The sequence below is a fragment of the Acinonyx jubatus genome, chromosome B3 (genome assembly GCF_027475565.1).
Source record: "Acinonyx jubatus isolate Ajub_Pintada_27869175 chromosome B3, VMU_Ajub_asm_v1.0, whole genome shotgun sequence".
In the NCBI taxonomy this organism is placed as follows: Eukaryota; Metazoa; Chordata; class Mammalia; order Carnivora; family Felidae; genus Acinonyx; species Acinonyx jubatus.
In genome coordinates this window covers 118583395-118600429 of record NC_069386.1, presented here as the reverse complement: position 1 = coordinate 118600429, position 17035 = coordinate 118583395, and the positions used below count along the sequence as shown (strand labels likewise).

General features: G+C 45.8%; 1 protein-coding gene across 12 annotated transcripts in view; it reads right to left on the bottom strand.

The window, feature by feature from the left end:
- Positions 1-17035, bottom strand: part of IFT43 (intraflagellar transport 43) — an 82866-nt gene that overhangs the window by 52833 nt on the left and 12998 nt on the right. For 9 of the 12 annotated variants that reach the window (XR_008299535.1, XR_008299539.1, XR_008299532.1 and 6 more), the window contains exon 3: positions 735-799. Coding sequence is in view for 3 of the 12 variants with exons in the window: in XM_015071611.3 (XP_014927097.1) it covers positions 735-799 (65 nt within the window). In the remaining 9 variants the exon portion in view is untranslated. Of the gene's footprint in view, positions 1-734; positions 800-2082; positions 2140-17035 lie in introns of all 12 variants that reach the window. The other 3 variants (XR_008299536.1, XR_008299540.1, XR_008299537.1) reach the window with 1 other exon arrangement.

The window sequence follows — 17035 nt, the reverse complement described above, 5'->3', positions numbered from 1 at the left end:
TCGTGACCTGAGCTGAACTCAGATGCTCAACCGACTGAGCCACCCAGGCGCCCCCCTCCATTTTTTAAGAAAAGAACACAGAGGGGCGCCTGGACGGCTCAGTCGGTTGAGCGTCCAACTTCGGCTCGGGCCATGATCTTGCGGCTCGTGAGTTCGAGCCCCGCGTCGGGCTGTGTGCTACCAGCTCAGAGCCTGGAGCCTGCTTCAGATTCTGTCTCCCTCTTTCTCTGTCCCTCCCCCGCTCTCTCACTCTCTCAAAAATAAATAAACATTTAAAACGAAACAAAACAAATGAAATAAAACAAAAAGAACACAGAATGCCACATATGGATGACCTTTGAAAACGTCAAGCCAAGTGAAAAGTCAGTCACAGAGGACCACATGAGGTACGATTCCATTTATGCAAAATGTCCAGAACAGGCAAGTCACAGAGATAGAAAGCAGAATGGTGGCTGCCTAGGGTTGGGGATGTTGGGGGGCGGAGGGCATGGGGAATAACTCTAATGGGTACCAGGTTTCTTTAAAGGGGCAGGTGATGAAAATGTTCTAAAATTGACTGAGGTGCTGGCAGCACAACTCTGTTAAAGGCACCAGGAAGGACTGAATTGTCCATTTTAAATGGGTGAATTACATGGAATTGGAATTACACCTCAATCAAGTTGTTATAAAAACTGAAAGAAAAAACCCACAAGAGCAAAATGCCCACCTCCACCCTCATGAGCTGCCGCACTTACTTTGAAGCCTTCGTGGAATCATCTGCCCAGCCTCCTTGCCTGCGCGGCGGCTTGGGAGGGGGAGCCTAAAAGGGAAGGAGAAGCCAAAGTAACAGTCGCTCACCATTGACATTCAAGCATGCAGTGGATGAGTTTAAGGCCACCTAAACCAATGTTCTGCCTATCGAAATCTTTCAAATAAAAATACGGTAGCCTTTCTGATTTACTTTCAAAAAATCGGGGTGCTTTCATGCCCGTCTGTGGGTATGTTAAAAAGCAAGATCTATAGGGCAATTTGGCAAAGCTTAGTGAAAGCCTTAGAAGTACTTCATACTTTTTAAGCCAGTGATTCTAATCCAAGGAATTTATCCCAAAGAAAGAATCAGAGAGAGAGAGAGAGAGAGAGAGACCTAGTGTCATTTCTGAATCGTAAAAAATTCAAAACCAAAATAGACAGCAATAAGAAATGAAGTAAATCATGGAATACACACACGAAGATACTATGTAATAATGAAGAACGTGGTAAAAAAGGATACTTAATGATATGAGAATATTCAGTATATATTAACTTTTATTTTTTTTATTTTTATTTTTTTTCAACGTTTATTTTTGGGACAGAGAGAGAGAGAGAGCATGAACGGGGGAGGGGCAGAGAGAGAGGGAGACACAGAATCGGAAACAGGCTCCAGGCCCTGAGCCATCGGCCCAGAGCCTGACGCGGGGCTCGAACTCACGGACCGCGAGATCGTGACCTGGCTGAAGTCGGCCGCTTAACCGACTGCACCACCCAGGTGCCCCAATATATATTAGCTTTTAAAAAACATGTTGCAGGGGCGCCTGGGTGGCTCAGTCGGTTAAGTGTCCGCTTTTGGCTCAGGTCATGATCTCACGGTTGGTGGGTTCGAGCCTTGCGTCAGGCTCTGTGCTGACAGCTCAGAGCCTGGAACCTGCTTCGGATTCTGTGCCCCCTTCTCTCTCTCTCTGCGCCTCCCCTGCTAGAACTCTGTCTCTCTCTCAAAAAGAAATAAACCTTTAAAAAATTAAAAACAAACAAACAAACATGTTGCAGAACAGTACATATATGCTTCCAATTTGGTGAAAAAACTATTAATACATAATATCAAGTGTCTAATGAGCTATATAATACACGAGTAAGAGAGGACCCCAGTGACAGAATTATGGACAATTTTTAATTTCCTTCTTTGTGTTGTTGTCCATTTTCTGTTTTTTTTTTTTTTCTTTACAATCACTTTATCTTTTATAAATTGAAAGGTAATAAAAAAAGATGTAAAACAGGTTTGCTTAAAAAACATAAACTAAACTGGCAGGATAAAAATCTACTCAGCTTATTTGGGGAAGAAGGATTCACCTGCAAAGGATGCATTCAGGAGCCCAAGTGTGGGCATTCTGGTCCAGCACATCTCAACTGGAAATACCAAGGGAACATCAAGCAATCCACTGAGTCAATCGAGGTGGATAAAACAGCAATGAGAACATTTCCTATTTTCAATTGCCCAGCATTCTCCTATGATTGTTTTTTGAAATATCAACTTCCTTTTTCTAAGAACTGCATATACTTATAACTGTTGCTCTCAGTCTAAGGAGATACTTGGATGAATGACTAAAAACATAGGTTGGCCAACTTTTTCAATATTTCTCATTCTGCGGGCCACACAGTCTCTGTTGCAGCTCTTCGATTCTGACACTGTAGGGCAATCAACAGCCACAGACAATAAGTAAGCAAACAGGTGTCACTGTGTTCCAATAAAACTTTATAAAAACAAGCAGCGGTCAAATTTAGCAGGAAGGATGTGGTTTTGCAGAACCTTAGACTAAAATGTGTCATTGCAACATCCTTTAAATTTATCACTTAAAGCCTAGCTTGTAACTTAAAAAAATTTCTTTTTAATGTTTGTTTATTTTTGAGAGAGAGGGGCAGAGCACGATCAGGAGAGGGGCAGAGAGAGGGAGACAGAATCTGAAGCAGGCTATAGGCTCTGAGCTGTCAGCACAGAGCCCGACATGGGGCTTGAGCTGAAATCAGATGGTCAACTGACTGAGCCACCCAGGCTCCCCCTAACTTGTAACTTTTTAAGAAAACATCTCTCAATGTGCCAAAATACCTTTATACTTTTGATGTTTTATTTTGCACCAAGATATACTTTCTTTCTGGCTTTTCTAGTAGCACCCCAGCCTGCCAAGGACATGCTCCATCTAGATACCAGGGTGAGCCAGAACCTTCCGGAAATGACTGAGAAGAAACCAAGCCCTAAAATGCCTCTATCCAACTCAGCTCCCAGGACATGCTAGGTGCCACGTTAGAGAAAACGAACTTGACTTTTCTAAGCTAGAGGCAGGTCATGGAGCTATCTGGGGGACTCTGTTAGAAATGACAAAAATGCAGAAGTGGAAAACAAGCTACTGTCTGTCTCTCTCAGGGGGGAAATCCCAATCCAAAGAAGATGTAGCAAGGAGATGCCCACTGCTGCTCCCCAGTCCACACATCCTTGTCTGGTGTCCCTGCTACCCACACCCACCCACCCCTGGGCCAGAAGGGGAAGCCTCTACTCCACAATCCTACTTCCCTCAGACACTGGATGAACCAGGGGACCAATCGATTCCTCTGTCCCAGGAATCCAGAACTGAAGCTCAGAGGTTAAGTTGTTTCGAAAGCAGGAGCTGTCGAAGGACCAGCTACCTGGAAGCGGAATAGCCCCAAACTACCACAAACCAAACTTGCATATAAGCAGAAACCAACAACCCTGTCTGGCTGAGCTTCTACTGTGTGTAAGGCACTGTGCTGGGGACACTTGAAATGTTAAAGAGAACCAGACTGAATCACAGGGGGCCCCCTTGAGGATGTTTTAAACGAGTCTGGCCTACAGGCCGTCTTCCCTGTACTTCTGCAGGTAACATTCCCTACTTCCTTACCCAAGGATAGGACCATCTTGTGAGAATGAACATTCCTGAATTTGGAGGTGACAGACCCACAGCCACATGTTGTGTTTTGCCAGACAGTGGGTTTTTTTGTTTTGGTTTGTAAATTTAAATTAATATTTAAAAAACTGGAAGATCTGCACACAAAATCCGGCTAACTCTGGGGCTGAGATCATAATTGCCCCTGTGGACAAGACCGGCGCATTCCAGTTGGCCACAGTCCCCACCCGCCCTCTCTGTCTCCTTCCTGCTAAAGTGCAGCTGCCCTCTGTTACTACTGCTCTTGTGCTGTTGTTCCTCTTGCAGTGCAGAATCCTCTCTCTGTTCCTACGTCTAATGGAAAATGAAAGCCAGGTCAGGTGTTTTGAGAAAGACGGGCCTGAGCGTCTCTCTCGGCTGGAAGTGTGAGCTTATCTTACAAGTTCCGGATGCGCACCGAAGGAGTGCCCGTATCTTACCCCTAGCCCCACTTCACTCAGCGAGAACACCTGCCCGGCCCACGCTGTCACGCGCGCAAGTGACCCCGGAGCTACGGCCTCAGAGCTGGCATCCTCTGCTCTCTTCTCTTCGCTCTGGATGTTGGGAAGCACAGAATGAACCAAGTCAGATCCAGGGCGCCACAAGGTCGGGGTGCCTGAGTCCCCCTGGCACTCTCCCAGTGCCGTGAGATGCTGAGAGTGGGCAAGAAGGGAGCGAACTTGGGTCGCACTGGCAGGGTTCCGCCACTTGTCTCCTGGTCCCAGCGGTTTTCCACTGTGGGGTGACAACGGTGACAGAGGGAGCAGAGACTGAACTGGGAAGGGGCTCTGGGAGATCAGACGGCTCGGAAAAGGGGCACCAGCAGCCTATTCTTCCGTCAAAATGCGCTCCTTTGAGTAACTGCTAAACGGCCAGACTAAATCAGGGGCTGCACGGTCAGCGCTTAGAGCAGTGCCCGCCACGCCAGCACTCTGTCTTCCCCTGTGATCATCACCGGCGGCGTTACTAATGTCAGTATGTGAAAGGTTAGACCGCGGGTAAAATATACCACCATTAGGAAAAAAAAAAAAGAGAAAAAAATGGAGCCCGGCCTGAGCCATCACTTTGACTACTAAGGGACATTGTGTGGTTAATAAAGTTCCCTAAGACTCTGAAAACCAAAACGACCTGCTTTATCTCCTTTAACCACAAATCCCAGAAAGCCACGGCTGTCGGGGGGCTGATGCGAGCCCTTTCCAGCCGGCCAGCGGTAGCACAAAGACGCATTTTCTCTCACGCTCCTCCCGTTAGGAAAGTGTACCAGCTGCTACATTAGGACCGCAGCATCAAAACAAAAAGATCACCACGTAAGAGTCATACCTCCGCATCCAACAGACTGAAAACCTAGTTCCAAAATCAAAGGGTTTTTTTTCACAAGTGACTAAAGACTTCAAGACTTGACATAAGGCTGTAAAAACTGTGTAAGCTACCTTCCCCTGAGATGCGCAGGGTGGGGCAGAGGCTGCGACTGTCCTCCCCACTCCCCACCGGGAGCTTCACTGACCTCGACCTTGGGAGAGAGTGCAGAGGAAGAGGGGAGACCAGAAGGGCAGGCAGAACCCGCTCCCCACAAGCTGGGGCTTGGCACGAAGCGGGAGCTGTCTCCCTCCTCATGGAAAATCCTTAGTTTCGGTCTCATACCCTGGGTCCCAGGGTAAGAAAACTTTTTTGTAATACTCCCTACTGTAAGTCTTATGGCCACACACAAATATCCTGTCTAGATGAAACAGACTTAATTAACCCCTATTAAGTTACAAAGGCAGTTCCCCCAGAATCCAACTTCGTTCCCTCTGTGGGGAGCTGGGCACTGTCCTATATGCACTGGGTAAGATTAAAAAACAACAACAAAAAACAGATGGCACCTTTGTCCTCAAATGTTACCCCTGTTCAGTGAGGTAGAGAAGAGGCCAAATTCAGAGTGTTATCAGGTGTGTATGAAATCTACATGATGGGACATCTGGCTTACTCTGAAACTGAAGAGGCCACACTGGAGGTGGGAAGCAGGCATCAGGGGTGGAGGGAAAGGGTTATTCCAGGGACAGGCTGCATCCATGGTCCAAAGGCGAAGCTGAGGAGGGATCCCTTCAGCCACGGGATAGTTCCACTGAATTCTGCAGTTTTCTTGCCACCTCCGGTGGTTTTACTGGAACCACTTTCCCCTGGCGCATCGTTAAGACAGAACTGTGACAAGAGTGCATAAGCTGGCAGTACACGACTGAAGATTCAACAGAACTGTGCAAGCCAGGAAGTGCTGTGGACAAGGAGAGGGCGAGGAAGCTTCATGGGGAAAGTGGAGCTTGCCCTGGATTTGAAATATACATGGAGATGAAAAGGAAAAGCGTTCCTGAAGCAACCAGATGCAAGGGACAGGGATTCCAGGAGAGCACATAAATAACACCTGGGCTGCAGCAAACGCTATTCATTGATCGTCATATTGGTAGGAGTCCCTGGGAGAACTCTCTGGGGGGTCTGGGCAGCTTGGCACCTGTTACTTTCCAATGCAGGCTGTTAAGTGGAAGCTGTTGCAACTTGTTCATGAGGCAGCGGTTTGACATTAAGTGCAAGCGATCTGTCTGAAATGTAAGTGGCTCACTGGCTTTTAGCAATATAATTTAAAAGGTCTGGCGGGTCCTTTGAATGGATAGTCCAGCCCGTGAGGGTCTGGCTTCGCTTCCTACGAGCTATGAAGACACCTAGATACCTGACAGGCCCTGTTTCAAAAAGAGTGTCGCAGCTTTCTCACAGAGTGATCTCATAGGAAACATACTTACAGGCCACACCCTTCCTGTTGTCCTCTTAGGACCAGCTGCCGGGAACGCAGCTTCCAGTTTCCCTGGGTGACAGATGAAATGCTGGGGGGCGGGGGGGGGGGGGGGTGGTGCTTTAGAGACATGCACGTGCTCCCAAGCTTGACTTCCAGAGCTCCAGTCCCTGCCTGGTGTGGTGAGAAGTTGTAACCCTTTGGTTACAAACCTTTCGACTGGGGCCAGGGGTCCTTCCCTCTCCTGCCCATCAGGTCTGGGCAGGACAAGAGGACATGAACATGTGATTTATCTGCTCTCAAATATTATGGGTCTGAGTTCTCTGTATAATGGCCTGGGTATTTAAAGGAAAAAGAATTAGCTCTTGCTCCATCCTCTAAACTAGAAACTTACAGGCTAAGACAGTCAGCTGGGACCTTTGTTTCTTTTTTTTCCATGGAGCCCACCAAGTCCAGAATCCTCCCTAATCAAGCACTCAGGAAGACATCACCAATCTGTTTGAATCAAGACTTTGGAAGAAGTCTGTTTGCTACCCCTGTGTTAGGAGAAGGGAAAACAAACAAAACAAACAAACAAACAAACAAACAAACAAAACCCTGGACGGGAAAAGAGGGGAAAACTCAAGTGATCTTAAAAGCGAAAAAGAAGACCTGATTCTAGAATTCAAAAGGTCCTGGTTTCTTCTTTTCATTGTTCTGCCTCTGAAATTCAGAAGCACAGCCTCAAAACATCTGCTGGGAAAACCATTTCCAATTTGGGCAGATTTACTGCCAGGTAACATTATCCAAGTGTGCTTTAAGAAGGAGAGTCTTAAAACATGCAACAGCACGAGGGCCAGAAATAGGATCGGGCGACAGGAGCCCTTAGGCGGCGCATCCCTCGTGTTCTCTCTTGAAAGCTGGAGTCACGTCTCCGAGTGTGGGAAATGAGCACAGCCTGCTGGGGCTGCCGCCTGATGGACGGAGGGGGCAGGACCCCGCATAGCTCCTGGAGAGAAGCAAAAATGTGCTCTCTCCAAAAATAAACAGGGGGCAGGAAAGACTGAGAGTGAAGAGTTGAAAGCACATGACTGGCAGTTGCGGTCCTGAAATACCAGCTTTCTACAAAAAGGAGCCTGTGAGAGACAGAGAGCGGGAAATTCAGGAAGCGGCCTCTTTATATGGTCTCATCCGAATGGGCCAAGATTCAACTAACTGGAATTACTATGTCACAGGGAGCCTTTAGGGCCAGACTTGTTTCTGATCTTTATATGGTTCCCCCAGATTCTTAAGATGCCGAAATAGAAAAGATGCTGCAGTGCCAAAAAAGGAGCCTTTTGAGTTTAGAAACTTCTCACACACTCTCGAAAGTCCCAGAGAAACCCCACAATATGAGTCACTCCCAAATCCAAACTGCAACCTGTTTCAAAAATGCAGTCCAAACACACGCATGGATTCCCAACAGAAGAGACATTTGGTTAAGCAAGATCCCTCGCAAACTTCACACCCACCCATCTCCCAGCTTCTAGGGGCAACACAGTTCTGGTGTTCAACGCGATTATGGGCTGAGAGCAAATTTCCCCACCTTTCTCTAAGAACCGGACAGAAGATCCAAGACAGGTGTTCTTATATGCTTGATGAGAGAGAAGACTAACACTGATAAAGATGTGAATTCAACACAGGGGCTGGTGTGTGCTCCTTAAACCTGTGTCCAGTTCCATCTCTGTCCCCTTCTTCCTCCAGCCTCGGCCCTGGGTGTGACAACTAATTCACCACAGACCTCAGTTTCTCCCTCACGGATTTAAGGTCATGAAGGTAATGGACCATCCAAACTTGTAAATCGACCCCTGTGAGTTCGCATAGCTCTTTCAAGACGGAAATGGACGTAACAAAATGCAAAATCTGCTTTAAGTGTAAGAATAAAACTTGATGGTCACTAGATGTTAAAGCTCTTAGGTGAAAGACTGACTGACGGGGAACCAGACATTCTCACGGTGCCAAGGAATCGCCCCATATATCACATGCAGGCACAAGGGAGAAAATGTTCCTTCACAACAGAGATACTATCCTGACCCTAACTCAGTGGTCAGACTTAGCAGCACTACTAGTGGGAGGTAAGGTGCTTCACCTGAAGCACGCACCATCACCCAGGAAAAACTCCTGTTGCCAATGTCCATCGAGCCCTCCAAGATGTTTCCAGCTTGTTGCAAGAGTAAGAGTGAGAGCAGAAAGGAAGGCTCAGACAAATCCGGTGTGGGGGGATCTCTATAGGACAACTGGCCCAAAAAGTCAACACCATTAAAAAGGTAGACTATTCTAAATTCAGAGAGACTTAAGAGGAATGTAATGGTTTGGTTCTGGATTGGATCCTGCTTTGAAAAAATAGCCATAAAATGCATTTGGATGATAACGGGGGGCAATGGATATGGACCAAGTATGGATGATGTCAGGGAACTGCTAATACTGTGAGGTGTGGAATTGTAGATTTCTAGGAAAACATCCCCATTTTTCTAGAGATACACGCTGAAGTATTAAAGTGACACGTCACGAGGTCTGCTTTGAGATAATTGAGCAAAATGTATAAATATAAAACACTTATGCATAGAATTAACAGATATTTTACAAATTATCATTTAAGGAAAGACAAATTATCGTTGATGTTGATAACAGTTGAAGCTAGGTGGTGGGCATATACTATTCATTGGACTACTGTGTTTATTGTGTCTACTTTTCTAGATGTTTCTGATTTTAATGTGAAGTTAAGAAATGAAAGAAACCAGACGCATAAAGTTCAGGTTAACACAGGAGGCCAAAGGCAGGGTTGATGAAGAGGAGGGGCACCAATATGGGGGTTGTTCATGGATCTATCTGCTCAGTGAAGAACTGGGCTGGATGTGACAGTCACTTTCCACCTGGCGGCTAGGAATTCCTGACACTGATGCCCTGAGGACCAGAAAACAACTCTTCACCCAAAACCTCCAGTCTTGACATCCCCGCCACAATTACAAGTGACAGGAGAGAGCCTTTTATACAAGGTGCCTCCTCACACCCTCACCCACTTCAATTGACCGTGGATTCTATTGTAGTTGTGTGTACATATGGGTATGTGAAAGGTGGGTAAGGAAAAAACATGGTGGAAAGAACATTAGACTGGACACCAGGTAATCCAGGCTCTCGTCCTGATTCTACCACTGACTGGCTCCATGATTCTGGATTTTCACTCAAGCCAGAGGGGATTCCCTTTGGCTCACAATTTTGTGATTCTAAGAGTCTATGAATTATAGTATTTTCAATTCTGGGAGAGGGTATCTGGGCAAGGAGATGTAAACGATGATATGTGACACTCATCATCGGTTTGAGCCGGTATGAAGGAGATGGAGACAGAGAGAGAAGAAAAGGTACAGAGAAAAATGAGAATAAGCAAAAAAGACTTCACCCATGGTGAATAAGCCAATCTACACAATGACAAAGAATATCCTCGCTAATTCCTAACGAATGATAATAGTATTAGCCATCATCCCTTGAGGATTTGCTATATGCCAAAGCTTTAGCAGAATCGCTATGCAGAATCCTCGTGCCCCAGTGAAGGACAATACCACCTGCCAAGTTTACCAACAAGGAAACTGAAACTTAGAGGCTAACTCCCCTAAAATCATCCTGTTCTAAGTCACAGAGCAAGGATTCAAGTCCAAGTCTCTGACACCAAAGCTTTGCACTGAACCAGGTGATAGGTGAGTTCCTGGACACTAGATGCATGCCAGCTGGAACAGGTTTGAAATGACAGAGAAACTACAAAAAGAACCTATCTAGGCTAAAAAAAAAAAAAAAAAAAAAAAAACAGAAAAAGAAAAAGAAAAAAAAATTGCCCAATAACAAGAGAGACTAGAATGACAAGGGGAAGATTTGGGAAGACCAAACCAAAGGACCATTTCCTTCCTTCACTTTCTAGGCACAGAGTAAATACATCTGCTCAAGATACAGGTGTGTTCAATAAGATGGGAGGACCAAAAAGGAACTCAGCCTAACCCTTAACCTCTGTAGTGCAGTCAGCCAACGGATGGGTTAAGGGTCAAGTCAGGGTCAAAAAGTGATGCCAACAATATACCGTTAGTGAGCATTGTGCCAAAGTGTATTAAGAGGAATTCAACAGAAGTCTCGGGCCTTGGAAAGTGGCTGTCTTTTCCTCATGTCACAAGATGTGCTCTTCATACCGACAGAACAGCAGTTTGAAGAAGGGGTGACTAAATGCGGGGAGAAGGGCATCTGCCATAAAGAAGGAAAGGGGAAAAGCCATGATTTTAAAGGAGGGATGGAGGGACAGACTGGAGGAGAGGAGAGAGAGTCCTGGGTTCAAATCCTAGAACCGCCACTTTCCAGCTGTGTAGCCTTGGGCTAGTGGTGTCTTCGCTAAGCTCCTTTTCCTCGTGGGAAGAACAACAGTGGTCCCAAGTCTCTTGCAGATCCACTGTGAACACTGGAGACCATCTCTGGCACAGAGCACACAGTAAATGGTGGTGACGGTGGCGGCCATACTATTTACCAGAAATCATGACAGTACTAAACTACACACCCTGGCGGCAAGATCTGGAATGCCTAGGGCTGCAACAATAGGAAGTTTCCAACAGGCGAACACTGCAGGGACCTGTATATGGGGCTGCCTCGCCCAAGTGTCGTTCCAGGGAGCCAACTCTTACCTATTCCTGCTGCCCCGAAGATACAGAAATCCTGTAAAGTTGCCTTAACCAAGAAGAGGAAACCACAGTTCCGCTGCTCACTGACAACTAACCGTGATGCTCAGGATGACCACAGTGTCTGCCAGTTACTCTGGCGGGGTCACACTTCCCCAAATATTCCCACGTACCCCATAATAAAAGACCCATATCCCGTATCTCAGTGTGCGGCCATCAAACTGCCCACTTCAAATGACTCATGGGATGAGGCTGCCGGCAGTTTGCTGAAGTAGCTGATCCAAAGAGAACAGATTTCAGCCTCAAAAGTCATTCTTAAAATTTGTCCTGGATTTTTCCACCCTGGATGGCATCCTCTGAATCTCAGCTCTACCCCTCTGGGTCCTGCTAAATCAGCTCTCCCCTCTCCTTAGGTCTATACCTCCCAGACATTTACAAAGAAATGCCCTGTTCCCCCATACTTTTTGCAGCTCAGCTAAAATAAACATTCCTTCCAACTTTCATCATAAATTAAAACCGATACATTTCTGTCATTCTCTTAACTCCTTTCAGTTTGCTAAAAATCCACCCGGCACATGTGGAGCCAGAAACGTGTACAACACTGAGGGTGTAAATTCCCAGAACTCCAAGAGGCTAGCCCTTCCTGGCACCTGTGAGTTTGTATAAGCATGGTCTAGACTTGCTCCCTCAACCAAATCCAGAGCGGGATAAGTTGGAGGAAGCTGAGAGCAGAGGAGTGAGCTGTGACCTTGACGCTTTAAGAAGCCTGATCTCTCACAAGACTCCTCAAGGGTGATGACGGAAAAGAAATGGAGGGAGTCTGAAGGAAGTACTCAACCATGGGCTGGCGGCCCCCATCACGTGACCTAGAGAGCGCGATGGCGGGCTCCACTCCTCTCTTCGCTGCGGTGAGATGCCACACACCACAGGTCTCCCACTGCAGCCCGACTTTGTCCTGACTCACTTGTGGAAGCAAGGGGAGAAGGCGCTAGCACACCACAACGTCATGGGTGGCGGGCTAGCACCCACTCCACTTTGCCCCCCAATGTTTCAAGGAACTCAGTAATCCCAAAATCTAAAAAAATTCTACAACTGTGTTTCCCAAGCTTCTAAATTTCATGGACTGTTAATATTTCAAAAAACTGATTTGTGGGGAGTAGGAAGTGGTTGGCAGTTCAGAGTTCACAATTTTTAATTTTGTTAGGGCTCTTTTTTTAAAAAAAAAAACACCATTTCTGGGGTACCTGGGTGGCTCAGTGGGTAAGCCTTGGACTCTTGATTTAGGCTCAGGTCATGATCTCACAGTTTGTGGGTGTGAGCCCCATGTTGGGCTCTGCATGGTCAACATGGGGCCTGCTTGGGATTCTCTCTCTCCTTCTCTCTGTCCTTTCCCTGCTTGCCTTCTCTCTCACTCCCAAAATAAATAAATAAACTTACACACACACACACACACCATTTCCTCTCATGATCATTTCACTAAAGAAGGGACCTTTTCAATCTCCCCAGATTAGGAAGGACACAAATCAGGATAAAGAATGTTCCTTTCTTTTGTTTTTAATTTTTAAAAATGTTTATTTTTGAAAGAGAGACAGAGACAGAGGGTGAGCAGGGGAGGGGCAGAGAGAGAGGGAGACCCAGAACTCAAAGCAGATTCCGGGCTCCAGAGCCTGAGCTGTCAGCACAGAGCCCGATGCAGTGCTTGAACTCACATGCTGTGAGATCATGACCTGGGCCCAAGTCGGATGCGTAACCCACTGAGCCACCCAGGCACCCCAAGAATGTTCCTTTAATTTGAACCGCTTATGAAAAACTTACTACACTGTTCTTGGTTTTCTCATGTTGGTAAAAACTTCCTCCTAGACCAGGGTTAAAACACGCTACGTTCTGGGTCTTTTCTCATCCCAGGCTCTCATCCCACCCTTCCTCGAACAAGAACAGCAGAAGGCCAGCCACTCTACTCCTCCCAGGTGACGATGCTCTGACATGAAAGGCATGACCTAGGTGCAGTCCGTTAATCTAGAAATTCTGCTACTCAGTTTGAAGTTGTACGGGAAGACCTCCCACCCTTCAAATCGTCCACTGCCAACTTCTCCGACTCTAGAGGCCTTTCTAGATTAACTTTTCAGAGTGCTCAGCACAGCGTGTGCCTGAATGGGTACTGATATCCTAGTGTCTGCATCACAGGTCTCTGGGTCTCTTTCGTGCCCGTGTTTCTGATCATTACTTCCGAGGGCACCACTGATGTCAGAACACTTCCTGCCTGAATAGCTAACGTACCTGTACGCCCCGTCAGTTACCCTGAGAGAAAATCGACACACTCTGTCTCTGAAACAACCACTCTCATTCTTTTCTTGGCAACAGTTATCACTTGAAAAAAACCACAGTGACTCTGAACCAATCCAAAAGCAACTGGCAGGTTCTGGATTCAGTAATGGGCGAGTAGTTTGTATTCGGCTGACCTCCACACAGATAACAACTATCAACTCTGGATGAAATACGTAAAACAACTATTCGAAGGCACCGGAGGGCAAACAAAAGCAGGCAGAAACTGGAAGGGACTTGACCCTTGAAAGAAAAAAGAAAAACTGTACTGGCCAAAAATCCATGTTAAAATGGATTTTCCCCTTGAGTGCACTCTCCAGTCTGGGCAGCAACTGAGCAGCACAGAACTGAAGCAGAAAGCTGCAGTTGTATTGGCTTGAGGACAAATTTGGGGGCTGCCAGAGTCACTAAACATAGAAAGGGAGAAATTCTGGGGCGCCTGGATGGCTCAGTTGGTTGAGCGTCCGGCTTCGGCTCAGGTTATGATCTCATGGTTCGTGGGTTCGAGCCCCACGTCGGGTTCTGTGCTGAGAGCTCAGAGCCTGAAGCCTGCTTCAGAGTCTTTGTCTCCCTCTCTCTCTGCCCCTCCCCCACTCATGCTCTGTCTTTCTCTCTCTGTCAAAAATAAATAAACATTTTAAAAAATTAAAAAAAAAAAAAAGAAAGGGAGAAATCCTGGGAAGAAAGGAGCCCCAGATCTGCATTTGAACTCCCCTAAAATCCTTTAGGCTTACCTGAGCTGCATCATGAAACCCAGTGAAAAGCAACTGCTGAAGAGATAAAAAGAAAAAAACAAAAACATAAACCACAACAAAGAAACACCCCCAAACCACTGAGTGGAGATGAGATTTCAGCTGCTGCTCCCTGCAGGGGAAAGACATTGGTTTGAGTTCCAGCAACTTAGAGGTACTTGGTACATTCCTTGAGTGTGCCAGTGAAATCCCAAGTGAATCACACATTAGGAGTGAAGTTCATGTCCCAGGACTATGGGATTCGCTCTACGACTAAAGGGAAAACCAAAATAGACCTGACCTAACAGAGCCTCAAACCAAGTCTTGACAAATTCAAGGTGCTCTGCAAAGAATGAAACTGCCTACTAAAACAGAAACAACACTTTTCAGAGGAGAGTGACATAATCCAGAGTTTCCACGATGTACTGTCCACAAGGTCCTGTGTATAAATAAAGATGACTGGACATGTGAAGAAACATGAAAATGTGACCCAAAGGCAAAAGAAAAAAAACAACAAACACTGACCCCAAGATGACCCAAATAACGGAATTAACAGATAAGGGTTTTAAAGCAGCTACTATAAATATGTTCAAGGACTTTAAAAGAAAAGATGGTCGTAATAAATGCACAAACGGGGAATCTAACAGAAGCGACGTAAAAACGAAAGAAAGAGAAACAAATGGAAATTTAGAACTTAAAAGTTCAGTAGCTGCAGTGAAAAGTTTAGCTGGAAGACAGCAGAAGAAATTATCAGTGAAAAGAGAAAATATCCAGTTTGAAGGGGAAAAAAAGATAAAAGATAGGAAAAAATTACCAAAGTTTTAGGACCAAAAAACACATGACAAACTAATGGGACAATATGAAACAGTTTAACACATATTGCAATTGGAGTCCGAGGGATAAGGAGAGAGAAAATGGGGCAAAGATAATTGAAGAAATAATGGCCTAAAGTTTCCCAAATTCGGCTATAAATACTGACTTACTGATCTCAGAACCTCGGCGAATACAAAGAAAATCACAGCTAGCCAGTCATAGCCACACTGCTGAAAACCAAAGAAGATAAAAAGGAAATCTTTAAAGCAGCAAAGAGAGGAGAAAAGATTTATATATAAAACCCATCCTCAGAAACAATGAAGGCCAGAGGGCAAAGGAAAGAGGATCTTTAGAGCGCTGAAAAGAAAAAAATGCTCAGCCCAGAACTCTAGGTGGGTAGAACATATCCTTCACAAATGAGGGTAAAATAAAACTATCTTCAGATCAAGCAAGCAAGTAGGGAGTAGTTCTCTGCAAATCCGTACTATGAGGCATGCTAAGGAAAGTTCTTCACGGTAAAGAGAAATGATGCCCAATGGAAACCTGGACCTATAGGGAGAAAGGAAGAACAGAAATGGTAAACATGTGGGTGAAATACAAGAGTCTCTTTTTCTCTTGATTTCTCCAAATGACAACTATTTAAAGTGAAATGACAAACGGTGCCGTGGAGTTTCTGAAGTAGGTTGTTTTAAAGTATGTGACGTCACCAGCACAAAGGAAAGGGGGGGGTCAGATGCACTCACGCCGCTGCAAGGCTCTCACATGTTACGTGAAGGGGTATTATAGTAACTCCACATAGCCAGGGAGGAGTTAAAGATGCATATTCTAATCCCTGGGACCAAAAAAAAAAAAAAAAAAAAGTATAAAAAAACTATACCTGAGGGGCCCCTGGGTGGCTCAGTCAGTTGAGCGTCCGACTTCAGCTCAGGTCATGGTCTTGCAGTTCGTGAGTTCAAGCCCCGCGTCAGGCTCTGGGCTAACAAACAGCTCAGAGCCTGGAGCCTGTTTCAGATTCTGTATCTCTCTCTCTCCCCCTCCCCTGCTCATGCTCTGCCTTTCTCTGTCTCTCAAAAATAAATAAATGTTAAAAAAAAATTAGCAAAAAAAACTATACCTGAAAAGCCAATGGAGGGATTAGAATGGAATATAAAAAGCAATCAGCTAGTAACTGACATAATTCTGTTACATGGGGTAAAGGCACGTGACCAGAAATGTTTCCGTCTATCACCAGTGACATTCAACACCGGTCAGTACCCTTTTCCTGTAAAATATCATTCTGAAAAGAATATTTTACTATCATTCTGCTCCTTCTCAGTAATTATCGCCATGCTACATAATGAGAAGAAATCTAGCCTGGCTAATGACTTCAATGAGGCCTTCTGATCAGTCTCCTGGTTCCTAACCGACTAGATATTCTCTGTTCACGGCACACCCTCTCCATCTCTTCACCTCTTCCGAATCCTGGCGTTCCTCCGTGGACACCATTTCTCTGGCAGTTCTTTCAAGTAGAGCCTGTTCATTGTTTAAAACTGCACAAAACAGGGTCCCAAGTGAGGTTCACTTCCCCAAAGTTCCTTGAGACGATTATTCTTCTAAATTATCATGGAACACTTCTCTTGAAACTTGTACTGTTCAGCTACATCGCCTCTCCTTCCTTCTTCATGTCTGTCACTAACAATGCATGAGCACAGACTGATGAGACGCTAGGGCATGACTGCTCCCCAACCTGCCCCACCATTCTGAGCAAAGTCCATTCTCACATCAACAGTTCATCTAATGCTTAGCTAAGAGGTCCCTGACTCTTTAAATACCAATGACCTTGCTACTTTTTCCAACATGTCATAACCTGGAACTGCCCCATCCCTGAAATATCTAATCCCCTCCCTCCTTCCTTATCTAAGAACCTCTTCCTTGGTTTCACTTCCTTCTCCATCAACCCAGCTCACTCCCAAGGTCCATCACGCTATGCCTCCCTCCCTTGCCTCTTTAGCACATTTCCCCGAGAACTACCCCAAAACTGGATCAAGGCACCCATATACCTCCACTCTGTCAATACCCACCTGCTGAGGGCTG